Source organism: Pungitius pungitius, chromosome 1, assembly GCF_949316345.1.
Source record: "Pungitius pungitius chromosome 1, fPunPun2.1, whole genome shotgun sequence".
Lineage (NCBI taxonomy): Eukaryota > Metazoa > Chordata > Actinopteri > Perciformes > Gasterosteidae > Pungitius > Pungitius pungitius.
This window is the reverse complement of record NC_084900.1, coordinates 6554089-6577960: the sequence shown is the minus strand read 5'-3', so window position 1 is coordinate 6577960 and position 23872 is coordinate 6554089. Positions and strand designations below refer to the sequence as shown.

Here is a 23872-nt window from a genome sequence, read left to right as displayed (position 1 = left end):
GGGGGGGGGGTGTTCAGTGTGTCTCACCTCCAGCTCTATGCTGTGTTGCACATGTTTTGAAGTATCGGCATCACCATTAGCAGCAGTCGTTTCCAGCTGTGAGGAGAAGGAGTGAAACGTGTGTTTGTGTCTGCTGGCCATTGCCGGGTGTGTATGTGGTTTTAACATTTTTCCAGCGAGTTAAGGCACATGCTTGGGAGAATGGCAACACCCGGGACCACACAAAGACACTTTTAGGAGTAAGAGACGTGCATGAAAACACTGTAGATTCCACAAGGGTAGAAGTAATTATAATGGTTTGTGGGTGAGTTCTATGGCTTGTTATGCAGACGGGACTTCACTCCCTGACATCTCCAAAATCATTGTGCGTTTTTGTGAATGTGTGGCTGCCATGAGTCACCTCGGTGTGCGGCTCCGCGGTGTCTCCCTCGGGTTCTCTCACAGGTCCCACAGCCATCTGGTCCAGCGCCTCCGCGTTCCTGCTCCAAAGAGTCGGTACTCGTGTCAAAGGTTTCGCAGCGTGTCTTTGAGGGGTCGCGTAAGGGATGTGTTCTTTATATATGACTTCAACTCGTTTGGCATCTTAAAATAATGATCCCAACTCCTCGCCATGGATTGCATGCTACTGTTGAATTACAATAGCTCCCTCTATTGAATTTTGAACCAAATTGCAATAGAGAAAATTTTTCACCATGAGTGAAATGAAGTGACTGTTGCCATGGTAATGTATTCACAGTGGTTTAAATACCTGACAAAGATGATTTTGACTTGCGGTGGGGAGCTCTTGATGATGGAGGAAGCATTCTGGTGACTGTGGCCATAAAGCACTTGCCCACTGATCTGACGGGACACGAAAAACAATAAGAGTTAAGACATAGGCGGCAATACATCAGAAATGTATCTATGTCTATGTATCTCATGAATAGATGTGTATCTATATATCTTCCAGCGGGTCACATACCCTGACGACTTACCTCCAGCAGCTCGTCCCCGACTCCCATGCGCCCGTCCCTGCCGGCCGCCCCGTTGGGGTCAATCCCCACCACGAACACGCTCATGCGAGAGCGGTCCCTGTTCCCCGCCAGGCTGAGGCCCAGGCCCGTCTTGCCTTTCTCCAGCTCAATCATGTGCAGGGCTCCCGGAAGGCTGCCATAGCGCTGGATTATGTTCTCTGAATGAGAGAGGAGGTCAAGTCCATGTAGCGGACAGATGTAAGCTAACAATACTGCTGAATTGGTCCAGATTTGTTTTTCGAGCCCTGACTTCCACGTCTGTGTTGGTCGGAAAGAGTGTGTGTTTGGAGATTGGGTGAGATTGGGTTTTTTAGTGCGAGAGCACACAAAATGATAAAAGTTAAAAATGTCACACGGCTTAGTTTCTATCTCTTTGTCTCAATCTTGTCTCTATTGTTACCCTCACTGCCCCTTTCTTTCTCTCTCTCTGTCTCTCTCCACCTCTCCTGTCTCTGGTGTGTTAGATAGCCGCTGTTCAGACCGATGGGATCCTGTTGTTCTGGGCGCCCTGCCACTGTTGGACCATCAGTCCTGTACTAATCTCCACAACTCACCTCCTCGGGCCCAACCTCATCAATCTTATCCCCGCAGGATGGGAACAAACCCGCACACACACACACACACACACACACACACACACACACACATTTGCCACAGTCCCAGGTGTTCAGAGGCTGGAAGTGTGTCCTTTACGCTGGTTGTTGAATGGGACTGACTGTGTGACCTCGTTCTCCTTGAAGCGGTGGCTTCATCCTGCAGTTGACATTCGAGTGTCTGCGACATGCTAATGAGTCCTTCAGGTTTCGCTGAAGTACAAGCACCTCAAACACGAGAGTCTGGTCTGTTTTCACTGCAGACTCGGGACGATTTCATGAGCAGGCGAGAAACGAAATGTGCCTTGGGGGACCTCTAGTGGCAGTTGAGCGCATGCACAAAGTAAGTTAGTACATATGGTTTATGTCTACAAATACTGTACTATTAGGGGAAACTACCAGGAGCATATATGCATGTGTGTATGTCTGCACCTTCCACTCAAACCAGGATGAAATTATAACCAATAAACAAGCAATAAACCGATGAGGAAAATGCGACAAAATAAATGTTTTGACTGTTGTTCCAAACAGAGTATATAATTTCACCCGAGGAAAACCGAAATCCAACTCACTCCAATTGTATCCAAACTCATCCTCCACCTCCTCCTCCTCCTCCTCCTCCTCCTCCTCCTCCTTTTCCTCAGCAGGTCTGCCTGGGATCTCTGTCAGCGTGTCTGTATCAGTCTCTCCCACATGGGGCACCACTGGCAGGGGGAGGACAGGGCTGGGGGGAGATGCCTTTGCCGCTTCGCGCTTCACAGGCTGTCACGCCACAGATGGAGTTTAAAAAAAAAAAAAAAAGGTGTATTAGAGGAAGGAAAGGAGAGGGAAGAATTTCATGTCTTTGTTCTTTTAAGTTTAGGAGCTTGATATGAGGTTTTCAGAATCAGGAAGGCTCAAGAGAGCTGGTGATGGAATCAATAGAATTAACTGCTTTATCACCTTGAGCGGGATATTAGTTTTAAGCTAAAAAAATGTCTTTTCAAATGGATACCACAGTTTCATTAAGGTTAATTGGAACATAGCTGTACTGAAATTGTATCCACTTGATTTGAAAATGCTAATTGTAATGGCTTAATTAATATTGATCTAATTACTTTTCACCAAATTAGTTTACCTAATATGCAGCAATCATATGTTCACTTACCTGAAAAACAAGGACCACAAATAACACACTTTGTTTCAATACAAAGCATTTGGTCCGACGTCAAGCCAAAAGAAAATCAGTTTCTAACATTCACGTTTGAGGTGAGTACCAATTTCAAATAAACAAAATGCAAAACAGCATTCAGACTCCACAAAAATGCACCAAGGAAACCAGACGGCGAGGTATGTTAGGGCATGTAGGGGTGTACTGTCATGCTGAATCGACGTACCCGCACCAAGAGGGGAAAGTTCAAAGCACAACACAGAGGACCCACAAACCTTAAACGGGGTAGGGGTGAAAGGGTTAGTTGGGGAGAGGCGGAGGAAAAGTCTACTGTGACTGTAACCCTCCTACGGAGAAGAGACAAAGGGCAACAGCTTTAGAAGACAGCACATTTCTGACGGACACCTGTCCGTCCAGGTGACAGCGCCGCCTTCGACAAACATATCGCGTTCTTTCGCGAAGAGTCGAACGCAAGCGCTGCTAATGTTGATCAAACCTGATTCCGAAAGTTGACGGGGGGAACAAGGGCAAACGGGGGGGAAAAAAAAAACACTGATTCAAGTTGTCAGTGGAGGGTAATTGAAAACACCAACCTTGTCCTTGCCGTCCCTCGTCTGAGCCGCGGCTCTCTCCTGGCTGGAGTCTGTCGGCGACGGCTGCGGCGCACGGGGACAGACACGCAGGTAAATCACTCTGCTCAGACGAATGCGGGTCACGTCCAACCGCGTACAGATTTGTGTTTGAATCTCACTAATATGGATAAATTCACACCGAGTCCAAAGCGTTCTGAGTTAATACAATCCGGACCATATGCTGTATGGTGGAAAACCATATGTGATGCTAGTGGAGGAAAAAGGCACTTCTTTTTTTTCGGGGGGGAATAACGAAAAAACTTGAAGAACTTCTTAGATATATATATATATATATGTATATATATATTCTATCTTGGCAAAACCCCACTCGCTGACACAACCACGGCGAGATGCGTGGCCGGTGCGTTGAGTGAAAGATCCGACAACCACACGTCTCTCCAAGCTCCGGCGTTTCTCTGCAGCGATCGAGCTAAAAGGCCGTTTGCCAGAAAAAGCCTTGGCATTAGGAAGAGACGACATTGGTGTTAGCGGCCCGTCGCGTCACGCCGTCCCGTCAAGTTGTCCTCGCTGCATTGGCAGCGAGGACAACTTGGGAGAATGTTTGAGGGATAATTGGCGAAAAATTGGACTCTCAAAGGCTGGCATAAGGAGAAAAATACAATTCATTAACAGTGAACGCTTCAACTGGGATTTCATTTTTTTTTTTTTTTTTTTATGGACTGAAAGGAGCGGCGCACATGCGGCAACATACGAGGGAATCCACTCAAGATACGCACACAAACAAGTGAGAGAAAAACGCATTGGAAGTGCCTTCTAAGTTGTTTTCTCCCCTTGTGTTTAGGACTCAAAAACGAGAGAAACCAGGTTTCGCCTGGATAGCCTTAAGTTCCCAATGTCCTTATTTTATCGGTGAACCTTCGGGGAGCAATTTAGCCACAATCCCTTTTTTTGTTCATTTACGAAAGCAGGTGAAAAGAAATGTCTCTTCGGAGCGTGGCGCGAAGAAATAAAAACTTCAACTTTTGCGTGACTGAAACCTATGAACACCCGGCCCTTTGTTGAACCGTTCTTTCAATCCCTAGAAATTGCTTTCTCACACCACCTCCCAAGGCCAAGGAAAAAGAAAAGTTTGGAAATCGAAAAAAAAACAAGCCACATCAAAATTTGTACCACCATCGCGTCGGCTTCTTTCCTCGCGTCACGCGGCTCGTTGTTAGCGTAACTTTTTGGACGAGTCAAAGCCGCCGCGCAGGTGAAAGAGGGACATGCTCACACACAAGCATGCAGACACGGACACGGGGTAGCGTTCTGACCTGAGGGGGGGCAGGCGCTAAGTGGGTTTGATTAGTGCAGCCGAGGCTTGACCCGCGGCGGCCACTTAGCTGCAGAAAGGGCAGGGGCGGCCTCTAAGAGCAACACAAAGGGACCGCATGACAAATATTTAATATGACGGCTGAGCCTTTGTGACAAAATTGAATCGGAGGCCATTTGGGGGGGGGGGGTTTGGGAGCATGGTAGTGAGGCACCTAAGGTTTTATTCAAATGAGTAACCATTAAAGCAAGCGGCTTCCTTGAGGACAGCGATTCCTCCACATGGAAAAAAAAAAAAAAAAAAAAATCAGCACCAAAGCCGCTTTCTCCGAAATACTTTAACAAAATGTTTCAGAGGTTCCCCCAGGCTACATGGAGATTATTCACTGCTTACAAGAGAAGGATTGGAAACTTAACGGGAGACAGCATGGATGTGCTATTATACTCTCTAGGTGGATCCCGGCGGCCGCGTTGGAAAAAGCCGCATTACTGACCCGCCTGCAGCACTCAGAGGTATCATCCAATCAAAATAATCATTTTTTTTTTTTTCAAACTGTTCAGGCAATCATTATGAATTTTAACCCGATATCAGTGACTTTATGGTGAATTGAAAAGACGTCTTCTTCCTATATAATTGATGGGCTGACGGCGCCTCGGGCGCGTTTTGACAGCCGCACGGCGACGCAGGTGTGAATGATTTGCTAATTTACTTTTCTATGGTCGACTCCATGAGTTGCTTTGTGAAACGTGGCGGGGATAAATAGCACTCGTGGTAAAGGCCGCATTAAGAATATGATCTGAAAAGTGTATATAAAGTCAACATTTAAAAACCTCCAGCACAGATGTTTAAAAAGAGGGGGAAAAAAAAATCTGTTATACATAATTTCGCTCAGTCTTTTGATTGAAAACAAAATTGTGGGCCACGTCGTTGTAAAAGTGAGACGACTCAGTGGTAGAAAACATGTGCATTTCCCCGTGCTTCTTTTCCCCCCCCCCCGAGAATGGACCTCCGGTTCCACTTTGTCTTCATTTTCCCGTCAATACGCACATTATGCGTGTATCAAAGTCAAAGAGGCCCGTTAAAAAAAGAAAGACTCCTCTACACAGTTTGAGAGACGGGACGAAGAAGAAAAAAAAAAAAAGCGGCGGCGGCAGGAGCGATAACGCAACAGAGATTAACTGTGATGGATAGCTGATGCAACAGAAACGAGAGGCAAAACGAGAGAGACAGATTACCTGACATGTGGGATGTGGCGCATGCGTGGGAAAGATGTGCTGGGTTTACGGGTTACACATTGACTCGGGCTGACAAAGCAGTGAAGCCGCAGTGGAACACACAGACGCAGGTTTGAGGCGACTCAGAAATGTAGGAAAAGTCATTAAATATTGTGGTGTGGACATAAAGGACGCGTGATCCTAGTTGGGACGAAGGGCCACGAAATGTGTCCTAAGCATGAAGCTAATGCCAGCAGGCGGTTAGCGTTAGCTTTACACTGACCAAAGTTAACGAAACCCGGTATCATCGTCTGATAAAATAGCCTTTATTTTGTGGTGATACCAATATTTGGTTAATAATCAAATCGATACCAGTTGCTAATTTTGTCTGCTGTGTACATTTAACGTTGTTGTTAGAAAAGACATTTTTCTGGAGTAAAGAAGTTTCACCACTCTTCATCATTACATTTTGAGTTGCTAAAAGGCCCTAACCCTGACCAGAAAGTTAAGGAAAAGCAATAGATACGCCATAGATGACCGTGAGAGACACTGGAGCCCAACAAATTGCAGCCCCAGCAGGAATCTATTTACTCGTGTTTTAAGGGCCTGAGGGCACTTTTTAAAGCACCAAACCCTGTTCTCGATGTGGTTTTAATGAGTGTCGCGATAGGAGATTAAATACTCGCTAATATATATTTAATATGCCACACAGGGTTTGTTTTTCGCTCTGAAAACGGCATTTAAAAAAAATCAAATGCCAAACGGATACTACACCAAGGGCTTGTGTTTTTCACTTTGTGGTTTTTGAAAGTGCCCTAAATGGGCTTTGCAGATAAGCCTTAACATGACGTGAAAATGGGAAAACAAACTGTGACCTTTCAGATTATTCACGAGCAATTGGTTCTGGCCCGGTTATAAAGACTTACCCTGGGCCTGTGGATAATACTCTGGACCAAGAAGGACACCGGGTTGCCCGCCCTGCGTATGGCCTCCACTGCCTCCTCATGAGTAGCATCTCTCAGATCCGCTCCATCCACCTGACCAAGAGAAAACACTCTCAGGTTGTTGTTGTTTTTTAAAGGACTTTAAACCCTCCTCGGGGCGATTCTTATTTTGAAGCACTTTGTCCTCAAAATAAAAAGCTTTCTGATAGAATACATCTTAATTCTATCTTCTGGTTCCAGCTACAGTATATGTTGTGTGAGCAGGAACTTCCCTTTACCTCCACGATTCTGTCTCCAGTCTTCAGGGTCCCATTCTGTCCAGCAGGACTGTCCTCGAGGATGTGCTTGATGAAAATGCCCCTCATCACCTCTCCGTTGCTCAGCCGGCTGCCCATCCCTCGGCCCCCGACTATGCTGATACCCAAGGACTTGCCTGCCGCTCGGAAGAGCTCCACTCTGAGGAAGGCCAGATTAAGGTTTTTTTTTTTTTTTTTTTTAAGATACAATTTTTTGATCTGTGTCTGTCACGGGCAGGTTCACAAAGTAGGAAACGCGGTGGTTCCTCACCTCCTGGGTGGGTTCCAGTTGCTGTAAGCGGCACTCTCCTCCCCCTCGCCATCTTCCCGTTCAGGGAGGCTTGGAATATTTCTAAATAGACAAAAATGGAAAGAAAGAGATACAATTCTAAAGAAAGCTCCAAGGACCAACACTAAAGATAGATTTTGTTTACATAGGATGCATTAAAGTTATCCTGAGGAGGTGTTGAACATCAGTGGTGCTATGCTGCAATGTTTCTAAGTGGTCCATTGTTTCATTCCTCATTCTCAACCGCTGACCAGCTGGTGGTAGAAGGTAGCACAAGCTTAGCTGTTACCTTCTTCACAAAAGAGATTATAACGTGTTTGAAAGATCTCACAGACGTAGACAAAGGGTCCTCGTTAAATAAGTTGACACACAAAATGAATGATTTATGACACATGTGCACCCATAGATATATTTATATATATACATAATAAATGTACATGTACTTTAAATAATAATTATGCAGTGTCATGAATACTTATCTGTATAGAGTGGGGATTTCAACATGCAGTATTTCTTGATGTATATTTGTAAAGTGGAATCTTGTATTTATTTTAGAACATTGTTTTATTTTTTAGAACATAAGACATCTAGCCTTTATTTACATCTATGTGTGCACTGGCCATTTTGGTTTTAATAGTTTGATCTTTTAATTATGGTAGTAATTCCTGATGGTGAATGGGCGCAACCCTCATAGTTAACATATTTGGCCAATGCATTAGTAAACCCACGGCTTCACACATTGTTGTCTATGAAAGCCTTTTGAGGTTTTAATAGGCTTTTAATACAGATTTGAGCGTAAAGCGGTCGGATGCACGTGGTTTGTGCTTCCATAATGTTGGGGGTTTGTGGGCACATTCCAAGTGGACCTGCTTCTGAGCGAAACCACACGACATAATCTGCCGAGCTCGAACATGAGGACTTACTTTGGATCTGCTACTTGGATGGGAGCAGGTACACAGAAGACGTCATCTTTAGCCTGCACAAGGCCGGCCTTGTACTCCTCCAGATACTCTGCTGGAACATATGTAATGCTGGCCACACACAAGCACACACACACACACACGCAAATGAGTCATTTCTTAAAAGCCCCTCGTTTAGAAATCCCGCGCGGTCATTTTTTCCCAAAAATGAGACAAATAAGTACAAAAACACTAAAACTACCCCCTTTTCACTGAACACAAGAGTTTATTTTAAATCTGATAACGACACCCCACTGTCTTCTTAAAAGCATTGTATTCAGAACCCGGTCTCCAATTAGAAGGACATGGCATCATAAATTCATTGGTAGATTACTAAATCACTACAAAATCCGACACCCATTTAAAAGTCCCATTTCCAAAGCTTTCAGAGTGAGGTTGATTGTGAAGACCACATTTAACTGAAGCTGACAGATCTTCCACTGAAGGCCTTGATTTCTTTGACATGGTATCACGCAGAGAGGCAAAACTCATCGCAGTGAAATAATTAAATGGATGCGAGGGAGAGATATGGCAGCGCGTAGTTACCAATGTGTTGTTAATGGGAAAAACAGGGAGTGAAAAATAGAGAAAAACATCCAATATTATGTCATGCAGCAAGTCAGTAAGAGGTGCAGTCGATCAAGTTTCATCCAGATGCTGTTTTGACCACATGTGTCAAAGATCTGTGAGTTAAAAGCGCTGCCACGAGACAGACTTTAAATAAGTGTTGTTCAATACACAGTGCAGCGGTTTAACAAATTCAATTCAATCAATTTGACCAATCGGGGGGTGACATTTTGAGCCACATCTTCACCAATTGCACTTTGCCGTAATCACCGGTCTAATTCTGCGTCTGGATAAAGCTCTTGAACAGACCGCCGTGAAGCCCGTCGGCACATGGAGAGGACGAGAGGACGTCAAACCGAGAAAAAAAACGCCACCGGCGTGGAAGTTAGTCATACTCACACATAAAATGGGCACAGATCGTCCTCGGGTGCACAAGCAGATCTAGAATGTGAAGAGTTGGGCTTTTATGCACCGGAGCGAACAAACTGTCAAGTTGAGTTCAGCAAGCAAAACTCGTGAAACCACCACATCCAATTTCCGTGTTGAACATCGTCTCTTTTGCCTTTTCCCGTTATGTGGCATCATTTGCCTTCGCATATTTTTTTATTTTTTAGATTCACTGAATATCCTTTCAGGCTGCATTTCAAGCATTGATTTTTAAGTTTTTCAAAACATGGGTGTTCATATTTTATTTAATTATCCATACACTTTAATTACATCAAGGTGTATGGTTTGTAAGGCTTGTAAAATGCTTTGTTTCACACTCACACTGGTCTCTTTCACGTTGGTAGGAACTGCAGATGCCCAGATACCCTGTGTAGTTTTTCATGTATCCCGTAAGCGGTGTAAACAAGGCTGGACCTTGAGGTATACAAGGCAGCTCTGAAAGTTGCTAGAGGTGTACACTTAATATCTCACTAGCATTCATCTTTCAAAAGCCAAGAGCAATTTCAACAAGACCTTTTCTCGTTCACGACCAACCAAATTATGTTTGCAGTACGGCTGAATGAAAAGGCTGTGAAAGTTGGCCCGGAATGCTAAGTAAGGAATATCTTTATATGATTTTTTGAGTTGCTAATACAACGATATTGAAACCTAGCAGCAATGGTGTTAAACAACTGCATCGTAATCAGGACTGCGTCAATCAGAAAACAATCACGCTAATAAGGCAAAGGTCCACAAATCACAGTTATATCTATGTTGTGCTCATTAGGAAAAAGCTTTGACACAACAACTGTTTACATGTGTGTGTGTGCGCCTTCTAATTACAGCCTCCTACCCCAGGTCCGGTCCGACGAGAGAGTGCCGCCGCAGCATGGCGCGAGCCTGCGCGTTGGTCAGGTCGGCCGTGGGCTCCCCGTTGATGGACAGGACCAGATCGCCGACGCCCAGGCGCCCGTCGCGGCTGACGGATCCGCCGTGGATTATGCTGCGGGTCAGCATCCCCAAACCGTCTTTCGTGGCGCTCACGGTCATCCCTTCCAGGTGACATTGGGAGAATGTTGTCAGGCGCCCCGTGCATTCGGGTGTGGGTTGCAGTTGAGGTCGAGCAGTTTAAAGATTTCAACTTGAAGAGCAATCGCGGACGAATGAGCTCTTCGAGTTAAGAAACCCGGGGCCACCGATATACCTGTCGGCCACTGGCTCTGTTGCAGATGAAAAGGGGCCCTTACTTGAAATGAATGAGATGCACGCTACAAGAAAGCTTCTTCTTATCTCATCAAATTATTCGAGAAGTGGTCGTATTATTCACAACTAAGGGTTTCGATGTATTCTCAGTGGAGTGACTTCAGAGTGCGGCATAATATTTCTGGAGACTGGTCTATCTAAAACTTTCAAACTCCCCTCCACAGTGCAAAGGGATTATTTTGCAAATATTACAAGAAATAACATCATATGCTCTACGTATGAGTGGAATTTGGTTTTGAATTCCACATGGTGAAGATAAGAAATACAAAACCCAAACGCATTACGTTGTAGACATTTAGAATTCAGCATTAAATAAAAACCTTCAAAGTGTGCTAAAAAGCAAAATGAGCCACGGCTTTCAGCGAAGCAATGAGAATTATAAACATGTCTTCATAACACCTCCGTGTTGAAGCTACAACTTAGTATTCTCTGAGTCGGTAGCAGCCCCATGGGTGGGTATTGAAATGGAAATACCCTCTATAGCAATGAAATGACCCTTTCAGACTGAGAAAAAAAATCCTTTCTATCGTTTTGCTTCAAATCTGGCATTTATAAAAAAATAATAACAATAATAATGATGCAAAATAAAAGGCCAATATGCCTTTCAGGTCCGGAAACCTCATTTACACATCTGTGAAGGATGAGGAGACGAATAAATAAAAGAACTAATCAAAGAATGCAAAGAAATTAACACAAACCTAGGCTGGAGTTGCCCTTGACAACTGTGATAGTCCTTTCAAAATTGCTCCCTGAGGTCAGTACTTCCTTGTCTGCGGCTTCTGCTGATTCTCTCACGCCAGCCTCCTCGCCCTTGGGGGGGGGGGGGGGGGGGAGACAAATCGACAGTTATTCATGAAGGTAAAAGGGAAAATATTCGGTCAGATTCCAAAGAAAGCAGGGCTCTCTGGAGAAAAGGTGGGCGCCGCTGATTGGCCGTGGGAATGAATTGGAAAGGAACAAGCTTAGAACTATCTCGTGTTTTAAAGTGCGTGTCGGGTCTGACCGGGGGGTGGGGGGGGGGGGGGGGAGGTTTTGATGTTACCTGAAGAGATTCTATTATATGCTCAAGGATCATTATTCTCCTCGGCCTATCTGTGATGTTCACGGCATGCCAATCATTTATCCTCTCGAGCAGATAACTCACTGCTCAGCTTATTCTGTCCACATTCATAGTTTGTCATGAGTCGATTATTTTACCTTTATCAAGATCTCCATATTTCCGAAGTCTTCAAGAGACATGGCTGGCTCCTTCCGGCAGCGAAGAGACTCCGCAGGTCCATCCGGGAGGGGCGACCTCGTCCCTACCTCCGGCAGCGGGGTGTACGAGTCGGCGCTCTCCGCCGCGCGCCGCGCCAGGAACGGATCGGAGCCGCCCGACGCGCCGCCGAAAGACCGGTCGTGGCCCCCGGGACCCGGAGGAGTGAAAGGGGCCGACGGCTCCGGGGAGAACGGCCGCGTGTCGTCCGCGAGGTCGGGCGGCGGCGGCGGCGGGAAGCCGAGATGCTCGTCCAACACGTCCAGGCGAGCTGTCGGCTGGAGTAGAACAAAGCGCGAGCGTGCAGGATGAGCGTTCCGCCTGCGACAGTTAAGACAACTGCCCAACAGGGAGGATTCATCTTCCTCAGTCGCCCATCCCGCCCTCCTCGTGATGAGCCACGGAAAAGCCATCAGTGGCCAATAGAGAGCAGCGGAAATTATCGGTGATCTTGAGCTTGCCGTGCACGAGTTTCCGTTAAAGCACTACTGTCACAGCATGTAAGACTTGATTAAGAGCGGATTGAGCAGTGCTGAATCTCAGCGAGGAGCGGGGGAGAAGAATAAGTCTTTAAGAAAGAAAAGGGTGCAAATACGTAGCACAAGGAGGAGGACGTTTCGGTTTAAAAACTGAGGTAGTCAATGTATAGCATGCATATATCTTAATAAATGGGGGGGTGATGCAACCGGAGTAATCTTTAGGATTCAAACATTAAACTTTGCCCTTAAATCCATACGTTTTTTTTCAATAAATCCTTTTTGAAATAGTACACAGCAAGACATTATATTACTGGTTTGGCTTGTTCAGGGAAATTTATCGAATTGGTCGAATCATTCAAAAAAAAGGCCTAGTCTTGTAGGAGGAGATCACAGTAAAGTGCCTTTAAATGATCCTTAACAGAACAACCAATGCAGGAGCACATGGGTGAGTCCGTTCAAAGCGGTGCCGAGAAGCGCAACTGTAATCTATCCGTCAGAGCACTCAATGGCCAAAATAGCGGTCACTGATTTATCGACAGAGGCTCTGAGGCTGACTTGGCGGACCCGCGCCTTTTGATCCTCAACAAACTAGTTGACCTTTAAATGTGGCGACCAGAAAGACGAAATCGTTCACATTGCTTGCGAAACGTCGCGTTAGATAATGTCAAGCAAGTCGGGACAAAACGCCGGTCCGCTATTTACTGTCACACTTTTTAAAATGTGTCTGCAGACTCGTTGCCGCCCGCTAGAGCTCCCAGGGGGGAGGCGGAAACGGTTCATCCTCGCTAGAAGACTCAGCCGTCTGACCTCACACAAACACTTCTGCAATCTGTCTGGTAAAGTCCTGCGGTGCTATTAAATGCTCCTCGTTGTCCCGGCCCATGTCCGTCCCTCTAGGCTGCCCTGTCATAGTAGTGTACATTTCTTGGGGAGGCCCTGGAAAATAAGGTCGGTTGTGAACTTTTGGAAAACAGTTTGTGTGACCTTATTCTTCTTTGTTTGTTTGCTTTAATGCTTTAATATCTATTCGGGGGAATCGCCGCTGCACAGCATGCACACCTAAAAACCCCAATACACAACCTACGCCTTTCAAAAGCACAAACACATTCCGTGTGACATTTTGAATTTTGGTAGCAAAATAAAGAATAATGACGACACGTTGTGTAGTTACAGCGACAAAGGGCGATTGCTTTTGCAGTGGCATTTAATGCAATAAGAGAATGACTTCAAGCTGTGCCTTTTGGCCCGTCCCTTTGGCCGCTTACCTTGGGCGTGGATGAGTGCAGGTAATCCATCTCTGCACTACAGCTGCTGCCGTGGAGAGCGATCATGGACGCCTGGAAAGTGTCGTCCTCTGTCCCAGAGTAAGTGAGGTCTAGCAGCCTTTCGTCAGACAGGTCTGCTTCGCCGGCGTCCACCTGTGATAATGGACGGGAGGAGTGTGACCAAGTGGGACAACGGACGCTGGAATTATTGATACCTTTTGTGGACTATCTAATGACAGACTGCTTCTATTTCTACAAGATACAACGTCACAGCATCCCCTAATGAATCCCGTAATCCCATTTGTCAATATAATGGTTAAATGACATAAATCTACGCATGACTACGAACTAACAGCCCTCGCTTGGCGGGATAAGGCAGAAGCAAAAATAACATGTTATGTACAATTTGTTCCCTCGGCTTTCCCAAAAAGCTAACTAACCAATGCAGGCTCTGCTCGGTAAACGATGCCCTCAGTCAGTCCTTCTTCCTCTCCTTCTTCCACCCAAATATTTATGAAGTCAAATGAATGGATGGTGGATGACGAAGTAATCTCCTGCTCACCATATGGGTGTGGAGAGTGGGAATATCCACATATTCCCTAGGAAAGTGGAGAAATTCTTTCAGTGTCTCCAGTTATGTGTAATTAGATTTTTGATTATTGATTTTTTTTTTTTTTGTGACCAAATCAAGTACAAATAAATTAGTATGGGATGAAAATGATGTTAGATGTTAGAAGTTACTCAGTTTTTTATACATCTGATATCAAGTTTGACATTGATCTTGGCGCACAAGTGTTCAAACAGAGAAACGGCTCCAAACGGCACATTCGCGACTCTCTTTGAATTTATTCTTAAAAGAAAACGTGTTCACTTCATGTGTAGCTCTTGGTATCGATTTGGCAAAGCATACCGCCTAGGTAGACATAAGAAAACCCGAGAAGGCTCACTGTCGGAGTCAATTTTGAGAGGCAATAGCCCAAAATATCCTTCAGAGGGGCATTCAGCGTCCTGCAGGACAGGATCATTCCACAGAGGCTCCCCCCGGCTCAGTAATCCAGCTAACCCCGGCTGCCCACATGTCTCACTGTGTATTCCAACCGCACATTCAATACAGGAGAAACGCAGCTCCAAAGTTCTTTTGCAGAGAGAAATATCCCCAACGAAAGTGCACAGGTGCCTGGAGCGATGAACGTTGTTTGGACCACCCCAATATTTTGACAGCTGCCCCCGATGTGTTTGAATGTACAAAAGGGTATGTGCTCTTGGAAGAAAATTCAATAATATAATATATGAAACGAGGAGTGCAGAGCATCGCAGGCGGGTGGCCTCCTCTTAATGGCCGGCGGGTGGAATGCTACACCGTGCAGCCAACCCCAACTCTTTTCTCTTTTTTTTTTTCCCCTGGATGAAAAATGCATGCCCTCGTAAGCTGAGCCCCCTTCCACCGGATCCTAAGTCACACGATGCGCAGACGACTCGACGCTACTTCACAAAACACAATATGTATAAAACTTGAAGTAACACCGACAGTTGGGTGTACTAGTACAAAAGACTTTCTTCAATGCTCACAGGCAGCGGTTTGGCAACTCCGATCTGGACCTTGCCACGGCTGGCTCCCTTCAGGGCCTGGACAGCGTCCTCCAGGCTGGCGTTCTCTAGGTTGGTGGTGTCAACGTACATGAGCCGGTCGCCAGGCAACAGTCTGCCATCTTGTTCGGCCACGCCGCTGGGAACCAGTGAGCGAATCACAATCACCGTCTTTGCGGGGTCCAATGGGTCCTGTGGGAAGTCCGGTCCAGTTAAATTGAGGAGCTGTCAACAGGTGAACTATCACAGCGGGAGGCTTCTATGGATATTTAATGTATTTGTGCTCTCTTTTCTGCAGAGATAAAACAAAAAATACAAAATATACTCAACAGTAATGTAACAAAATGTCATTAGTGTATGACTTGAAATGTTCCTGACGACGTAATTTATTGCTGCATAGTTTATGATGGAAACAAAGACAGCAACGCATATAACAAGTACAAACAACTTTAAATCCCAGGAAGATGTCCTACCTGGTAATCCAGAATGCTGAATCCCAATCCCCCTTCCCCCTTTTCAAGCTCAATGTTCTGGATTTCCAATTCCCACATGGCCAAAGGAGATCCCATCGCCTCCTCTGTCACCTTGTCCCGCGCCGCTGCCGCCACGTTCACCTCGGAGTCTTCAGCAGCCGGTACGCCGCTCGGGTCTATTTGTTTCTGCAGAGCAAAATCCCCAAATCTCACTGTAACAGCGTGGCACCGTCACTTTAACTCTCAACCCCCTTAGATTGCTCCCCTCTAGTTGTGTCTCTGGCTCAGGTTACTGGCGGTGGATAAAAGGGAAATATATTTGCGATGCCAGGGCCTTAGTGCATTATCACAGATAAAGCTGGAATGATGAAAAACCCCGGCCGCAAAGGGAAGCTGCTTTTGATGTCTCATATCTCGAGTAAATGTTGCTGGCTGCTGCTGCTGCTGCTGCTGCTGCTGCTGCTGCTGCTGCTGCTGCTGAGGTTTCACTAGAATTGGTCTTAATAAACTTTCCCCCTCCCCTGCGCATTGTTAAGTCTTTATCCATCATCGTTGACAGTGTTGAAAGTCAATGGAGCGATTGACACATCGGCAAAGCTAATAACAGTTGATGGGTTATAAAGGAGGATTACTTTGGGAGTATTGCTCCCTTATCATGTTCCCGTGTTAATATGCGGAGGCAGGGAAACATATTTCATTATGCACATTACTGCCTTTTGAGGTGATGCAGGGAGTTTCAATACCTATTTGAAAGTATCATGTGCTGCAAAACCCTGCTTGATTATCAACGTGAGCTCATTCAGGCACTGGCTGAGGGATTGTTTCCTAACGTAACTACCTTTGACAAATCGTGTGTCATGATAAGTTCCGAAAGTTACCTTTAATTTGAATGCAGTTAAGAAAGTCTCTGGTTCTGGTTGGACAGCATCCATGTCAGTCTGCTGGTGAGGGGCGGGCCTACAGCATATCATGGTTACGCACAGAGGTAGCTCCTTCAGGATTCTGACTACTTCTTTGTGGGTTTCACCAATCAGGGATAAACCATTGACCTTCAAATGGAGAGGTAAGTATTAGTTAGTAAAGTAGCGATGAATTAATCACTGTTAATTTAAATACACAACCAGCAGTCACATTAGCATCCACATGGAGTCATGTCTCTGGCCACCTTTTAGCTATGTATGGATATCCTTTGTATATCAAAGTAACTTAGAAATGCTAATCCCTGTTGCTGATGAAGTGCTCTCTTTTCAATAAGGGGCCGCACACCTCAAGCAGTTCATCTCCGCTGAACAGCTTTCCGCAGCAGCCAACGGGTCCCTCGGGTAGAACCGAGCGGATGTAATGATGCCCGCTGTTGGCTTCTAGACTGATGCCCAGCCCACTGTTCTCACTAAACTTCTCCACCTGAGCCACCTGTTACGGCAAAAAAAACAAGATAATCACATTTCAGCCAGCCTTTGAAACAAATTGTATGAATGACTCCATCCGGAGGTGCGGTTTACCATCATAAAGCCAATGCCCAGGAGCCCAAGTACTGTTGCATGGGAGAAATTCCCTTTGAAAAAGAAACTTACTACGACTTCATTGCTTGGCCCCAGAATTTCTTGCCACTTCTTCATTAGATCTTCCTCTTCAAAGGGCGCTAGCTCCATCCCTCGGATAACGAGACAAAAGTATGAATGCGCAAAACAACATGAAAGGCAAGTCTGCCATAAACGTTTCACACCAGCCGGCAATGGGAAATACGTATCGAGCTATTTGCAAATGACTTTTGTCGCATTCAAAATGAGACCTGCGAAACCCCCCCCCCCAAAAAAAAAATGTTGTGCATTTGTGCATTGTCTGTGGAATTACCAGGGACACTCATCTCGTTATGTCCTCGTTGTGAAAGAGCAATGCCCGTCTCCTGGCCCCTACCATGTTGGGCTTCTGTAAGCCGATCCGCGGCGGGTCCCACCTCGGATCCTTCACTCTTTGTCTGGAGCGGCTTTTCGTCTGTGGCGACCCGCAAGCACACGGTGGAACAGTGAGACGGACGGCAGTGGGGCGGCGAGCACAGACACGCACACACACACAAAACATACATACAGTACTTATTCCAAATAATATCTTTCTTCCAAAATTGCGGATGCTCCAACATTCCAGTACTTCAAATATCTGCTTAATGATCCTGGTACGTTTTTTTTTACCACTCAATGCCACGGTTTAGGGTGTTTGGAGTTCCGCAGGGCGCCAAAGTGGTCGCCCATGAAATGACTACCAATGCGCCCGAGCAAGCCGCGGTGGAGCCTGTTCAGTGGGGAAACTTTGAAGGGCTAGCATGAAAACCAATTCTAGCTCACGGCTCAACAACTTTAACACTGACAACAGTCGTTAATCCCAACCATTAAATTGCCCATTACTACTTTGTACATCAAACGTGTGATATCATGCCCAGTAAATTAGCTCAAATGTATTGTTTCTCACCAAACTCTTCTGTTTATAACAAGGGAGCTCCAAGGATATGACATCATATAATATGAAGTAGTTGTTTTTATCATCTGTAATGCTGAGGTCTGCAGTGTTGGTGTCACTGCAGCCAAGAGAATCCCGGCCCTCCCCGTCTGTCGACTTTTGATTGGGTTTCTGGGCTACTTCCTGTTGCCAGAATCTCTCTCAGGCTCCATTCATCACTATTGGCAACTCATGCACGTTGCTTTTTTTCCTGCCTTTTGTAGAGGCCTGGAGGTCCTGTCAGAACTGGGCGCGAGAATCTTTCTCTTTACTCTCTGTCTGTCTTGTTTGATGTAAACAGCACTAAAAAAAAAAAGGAGTTCAAAAGGACATGGAAGTACATGATGGATACTAAAACACGCTGGCAGACCTCCGTTGTAACAATGTCTGAGCAATGTGTGTGCCTTGTCAAATGTTGGGCATCACATGCTTATTCATTATTGGATGTTTTTGTAGTGTGAGTCTAATTAACATAATAATAATAATAATACTTTCGTTTTTTATAGCGCTTTTCTTGGTACCCAAAGACACTTAACAATTTAAATCTAAGATGATGAAAAGCTTTTAGTTTTTTCTTTTGACATGTGGTTGTCGGGTCAGTCCAGCCAGTGTAATATGACAATGAAACAGATGGGTCGGATTTGACGGGAATTGTTTGACGATGTCTTTTATAACTGTGTTATAATTCTGAATGAGTCCATTTCACTCTGTTAGGCAGGCATGTGTTTTTTTCTAGTATTAAGAACGGTGTCAAATATTCAATGAACATATTACAAAAATAAATGATTCCGTAAAAAAACACAGAGAGAAGGCAATCTTTCACATTCTATAATAAATGAAAAATATTTCATCAAAATATGAATAAATAAATACTAGAAGCAGAAATAAGGGCTGCTACATATTCAGTAGAAGGCGTCCTTTCTTATTTAATAATTAATCACAATGTCAAACTCAATTTGGATCGCCTTTCAGTGGAACCCAAGACAGTGTTTTTTTATATGCATCAGGAGAATATTTAGTTTCTGTTTTTTTCAACTGAAATTATAAAAAGTGAAGGAAATCTCCATTTGGAGTCACTAGTCATAAAACCGCCTCCTGAGCGGCATTGGCACATCGGATGAAAACATTTTTTTGGGGTAGGGTGATGAATAACAAAGACTGGGTTTTGGCCTAATCATTTCTCTCGTTGCCTCCTTCCCACCTTGAGCAGCCTCCTCAGCCTCCCTCCTTTCCGGCTCCACCACAACGACAGCGACGGCGGCAAGGAACGGGGCGGTGTCCGCGGGGACCAGATCCGGTGGGGTCTCCTCGGGCCTGAAGTCCCGGCGGATGAGCTTCAGGTGGACGGTCTGGCCCGTGTGACGGAGCACTTCCACCGCCTGCTGGTTGGTGTACCCTTGGATGTTCACGCAGTCGACCTGCAGAGGGCGATCATTTGCGAGGCCGTGGATTAAAGGAGGGCCCAGAGGGACAGCTGGTGCTGACAATGTGAGTGACATTTCAATTCTTGTTTGATAGAGGGGAGATTGAAGCAACATTAATCAAAGTGATTAGAAATACCGGCAGGCGTGGAAATAGATTGCTGCACATGACTATTCCCATCTACTTGAGCCATTAACTTCATTAATTTAGATAATTTATAAAAAGTAAAAAAGCTGCATTCGTTTAAGGAATTCATAGTTAAGTTCCCACAGCACATTAACATTTCCGCTTAAGAACAGAACGCAATAAGGCAAACACCAATACACCACAACAACAATTAAAATGAACTTGTGTTTCACTGAGGTTTCAATGATGCAAGAAATTACAGTTTGACTCCATTGTTAATGTCCTGCAGTAATGGAATTTAAAAAAACGTAAACGCTCAGTGTGTTAATTCAAGTCTTGTATTTCAAGGCACAGGGAAAAAGTTGAAATCAGTCAATTGTGAATTATTAATTATCCATCTCAGTATTTCTCTTCATTGACTAAATGTATAATAGATTGTATTAGGCATTCACTGCATTTTTCTTCTTTTTTTGCCCCATGCCACTGAAGATAAAGAAAACCGTACTAGCTTCAAAGAGCATAATTGATACTTACAGCTATTATCTGGTCCCCGACATGAATACGGCCATCTTGATCTACGGTACTGTCTTTAGTGATGCTCTTAACAAAAATGCCAGAGGGCTCTGCGGAGTCACAACAAGTGCAAAGTCAGTAAAGAGATGGAAGAACACGAGTCACGACATTAAGACCCGAAGGAGAAAAGCAAACAGCTGTTTCATCTCACAAGTTACAAGTCTGGCTGTGTGAAGACGGTTCAATATTACAGTACACAACTCGTGAAAAAACAATGTGATGAAACCCAGTGCACTTGAAAAATAACCATCAGGATGAAGCCACTCAACGGCCAATATAAAAATATATAGCCGTTTACGATAACAGTAGAATTTTAGCTTATTTCTTCATTTTGTGGAAGTGAAAATCAGCTCAGCAATCAGCTGTTAACCGATGCTCTGTAGACTTGATAATACCGGGTTCATCACATTCAGCAGCCGCTTTCAAATCCCACGCTTGACCCAGTGTTTATACGTGAGACAAATATGGATCATCGCAACTTATTAAGTGATGCGCGGGTGTAATCAAACCCAGGCAGAGCGGCCATTTTCTCACCTGCATTTTTATCTCCAACGTAGCCAGCAATAGTGATCCCCAGACCCTGGGTGTTCTTGGTGAGGCTCACATCAAAGGCTTCGTCCTCCTCTTCTTCGCAGCCCTGTGAAATAGAGTAAAGGTAGGGACAGCTCAAGATCCGCTGGTATAAAACAGAATAAAAGCAAAGGATGATACATTGGGCAACGGCAGAGGAGTCAGTCATGGCGCTGCAGTCATCCGGCTGTACCAACACACATATAATTTACAGCGCTTTGAAAGAAATAAAAACGCAGCTAATATGTGCAATGACAAAACAAAGAGTGTGAGGGCCTATAGTGAGTCACTACATTTCATTCAAGTCTAAATGGGGTCAAATAGAGTACCCCGAGTAGCCATGAAATAAGTCTACAGCTACATTTGCTCTTCAATGTGTGAGTCACAGGCGACCCACTTCTTTCATTCCATTCATTCCGGGCCAGTCGAGGTAAGAAAGGACAGAGCTGCACTTCAGATGTGAATCATCCTCTTGACCAGTCGTAACCGAGAAAGTACTTTATCCTGCCTCGTGTTACCTCCAAATGACTCGACCCATTTCAAAGTAACCCTTTTCCCGCATTGTGAGAATTTGTAGCAATGCTCTGCCGTATTGTTGGCTCCCACCTGTTCATTGACAGTGGGCAGCACCACGGGCATGACCGCAGAGAGGGAGGGATTCTCGTCCCCGGGACCCCTGGTGACCACCAACTTCACCCTGTTACCACACTGCCTGAGGACCTGGGCCACCTGTTCGCTGCCCATGCCGTGCAGGTCGGTGTCGCCGATTCTCAGGATGTGGTCCCCGCTGCGCAGGCGGCCATCCTGCGGTAGAAAAAGGTCAAATTTCTCACTGAGCATGAACCCATAATGACACTTTGCCACCGCGCGACGGACATGAGTGACAAGGGATTAATGTGCTGGCTTGGCTTGTTATCGTCACGACAACTAACTGGCAAAACACATCTTTCTAAAACATTGAAAGTTTCATAAAATGTACAACAGAAAGACAGTTCCCAAAGAAAATAGGGCTCATGCATTAAAGGAATCACCTGGTCAGCTATGCCTCCAGGAAGGATGGTTTTGACAATGACCCCAGTGGTCTTTCCTCCCACGATACCGAAGCCAAGTCCGGTGCCATCGTTGACCAGCTCGATCGTTTCCACGTGCTGCCACTAAGCGCAGAAGAAGAGAAGAACGGGTGAAGCGATTAAATGGGACTTTTGGGATTTAATCCCGCGATTAACACCGTTGGATACGAGACAGCTCCCTATGTCCGCCGCACTGATGCCGAAATACCGCGTTGGATCGCTTTTGTGTATTGTGTTACACCCTCCAGCAAAGGAACAAATGCGAGATTTTGCCGGTTAGCGTGGTTCTTTACCGCGCTGGAGCTGGCGGACACCGTGCTGGCGGCCGAGGGCGTGCGGGACACCGCGGGGCTGACCAGCTGAGGTATTGGTCCTCTGGCCACGGTGAGCTGCACCCTCTCTGACGCGCTCTGCAGGATTCCTATGGCCTGCTGGTGGGTCACCCTCTGGTCCAGGAGCTGGCCATTGATGGCCAGGATCTGGTCAGCTTCTTTGAGCTTGCCATCGCTGTGGGTGGGGCAGGGAGAGCGAGGAGGGGGGCGGGGGGGGAGATTTCATGGTGAGGGGGAGAGCAAGTTCTGCTTCATGGAGTCTCATATTTTTTAGTAACACTCGTGTATTGTTAGATTCAAATTTAAAGAAAACACCCCAAAGCCACATTGAAGTCAAAAAATAGTAAAAATGTTGTGTTTCAATTTTGGTAAAATAGGTTCATTAGGAGTTCTCCAGAAAACCTGTATTAGTCCCCGACTGTCTGAAACAGACTTCTGAGCCGTTAATTCTTGAACTACTGGCAAATGCTGAAACATTTGTAAGGAATGTTGACCTCGTTGCTATCCGATTAGAATCTTTGAGGAATGCCATGTGGAGCTTTACATACCAGTCGGCAACACTCCCCGGCTGAATTTCCTGGATGAAGATGCCAAGCTCTCCTCGGTTCTCGCTCTTCAGGCCCACCACGCTGAAGCCGAGGCCCCCTGACACTGGCTTCTGTAGGTCCACGTGTGTCACGCAGCGCCCCTGGATCACACACACATTTACTCTACGTATATATATATACACACACACACACATTTTATCTTTGTGCTGACTCCCTGCAGCATCAAAGCCGTAGGCTGTCCTTTAGAAATCTATTTGAAGTGCCTCAAGAGAAAAGACTGCAGCGTGCAGTCTGCATTTCTCATCTTTGACTGTCTTCAGATATCTTGTCTGTTAAGAAGGAACTAATCATGGTAATCTACATGTTTACAGATGAGATGCTGATTTGTGTGTGTGTGTGTGTGTGTGTGTGTGTGCGCGCGCCAAAATGAATGGCACAAGGGCCCCCTTCTGCTTTACGGTTGCCTATACCTGCGCCATGGAGTTAACAAGGTGCTCAAAATCGTCACATGGTGTCTTTCCATTGATGTGTGGAGAAGCTGATGTGTCTGAGCAGGGAACGCGGTCGCCATTGGGGTTGACTGTTGCGACATGATCGCCGTCGTCACTCCCACTCGACGCTGGGATGCTCTCCTGTGAAGAAAAAAAAAAAGAACAACAAAAAGCGAGCAATTATCCTTCTACTACAGTACATATAAATGCGGTGTAATGGAAAACACAGATTGGTACAGAGATTGCCGATGCTGGGATCGTGTGGCTACGGGAAAGTATTGAGCTTAAGTGTCTCACAGTGATACTATACAGTGAGATGTCTCCAGTCTCACGGTTGTAGTGTAACAATAAGTTGATTGAGTTGTATGATGTGTGTTGGAATGTAAGCACGTTTCTGTTGATGCCACGTAGCTGCTGTGATCTTTTTCCCCCTTGACGGGAAATAAACGGAGAAAGACGTGTTTGATTCAGAGACTTTACTATTGTTTTCCAATTGTCTGCGAAAGTCTTCCACCACAATTGGTAGTGTCTGTCAGGTTGGCAGTTTGCGGCTACATCACAGAGAGGAA

General features: G+C 45.5%; 1 protein-coding gene across 6 annotated transcripts in view; it reads right to left on the bottom strand.

Annotated features, from left to right (window-relative positions):
• The window catches only part of LOC119222214 (multiple PDZ domain protein), a 38597-nt gene that overhangs the window by 8842 nt on the left and 5883 nt on the right, over positions 1-23872 (bottom strand). For 2 of the 6 annotated variants that reach the window (XM_062560913.1, XM_062560914.1), the window contains exons 4-34: positions 23283-23444; positions 22813-22952; positions 22226-22439; positions 21894-22016; positions 21469-21666; positions 20827-20929; positions 20254-20342; positions 19373-19589; positions 17533-17673; positions 17253-17332; positions 16945-17091; positions 16557-16727; positions 15679-15864; positions 15188-15397; positions 14059-14217; positions 13619-13771; positions 11817-12152; positions 11318-11429; positions 10210-10408; positions 9330-9371; positions 8328-8435; positions 7387-7467; positions 7098-7275; positions 6802-6912; positions 3350-3412; positions 3032-3103; positions 2179-2368; positions 975-1171; positions 749-840; positions 401-479; positions 28-96 (exon numbers count right to left, since the gene is read on the bottom strand). In XM_062560913.1, the coding sequence (XP_062416897.1) occupies positions 28-96; positions 401-479; positions 749-840; positions 975-1171; positions 2179-2368; positions 3032-3103; positions 3350-3412; positions 6802-6912; positions 7098-7275; positions 7387-7467; positions 8328-8435; positions 9330-9371; positions 10210-10408; positions 11318-11429; positions 11817-12152; positions 13619-13771; positions 14059-14217; positions 15188-15397; positions 15679-15864; positions 16557-16727; positions 16945-17091; positions 17253-17332; positions 17533-17673; positions 19373-19589; positions 20254-20342; positions 20827-20929; positions 21469-21666; positions 21894-22016; positions 22226-22439; positions 22813-22952; positions 23283-23444 (4422 nt within the window). The remainder of the gene's footprint in view (positions 1-27; positions 97-400; positions 480-748; positions 841-974; positions 1172-2178; positions 2369-3031; positions 3104-3349; positions 3413-6801; positions 6913-7097; positions 7276-7386; positions 7468-8327; positions 8436-9329; positions 9372-10209; positions 10409-11317; positions 11430-11816; positions 12153-13618; positions 13772-14058; positions 14218-15187; positions 15398-15678; positions 15865-16556; positions 16728-16944; positions 17092-17252; positions 17333-17532; positions 17674-19372; positions 19590-20253; positions 20343-20826; positions 20930-21468; positions 21667-21893; positions 22017-22225; positions 22440-22812; positions 22953-23282; positions 23445-23872) is intronic. The other 4 variants (XM_062560916.1, XM_062560931.1, XM_062560921.1 and 1 more) reach the window with 3 other exon arrangements.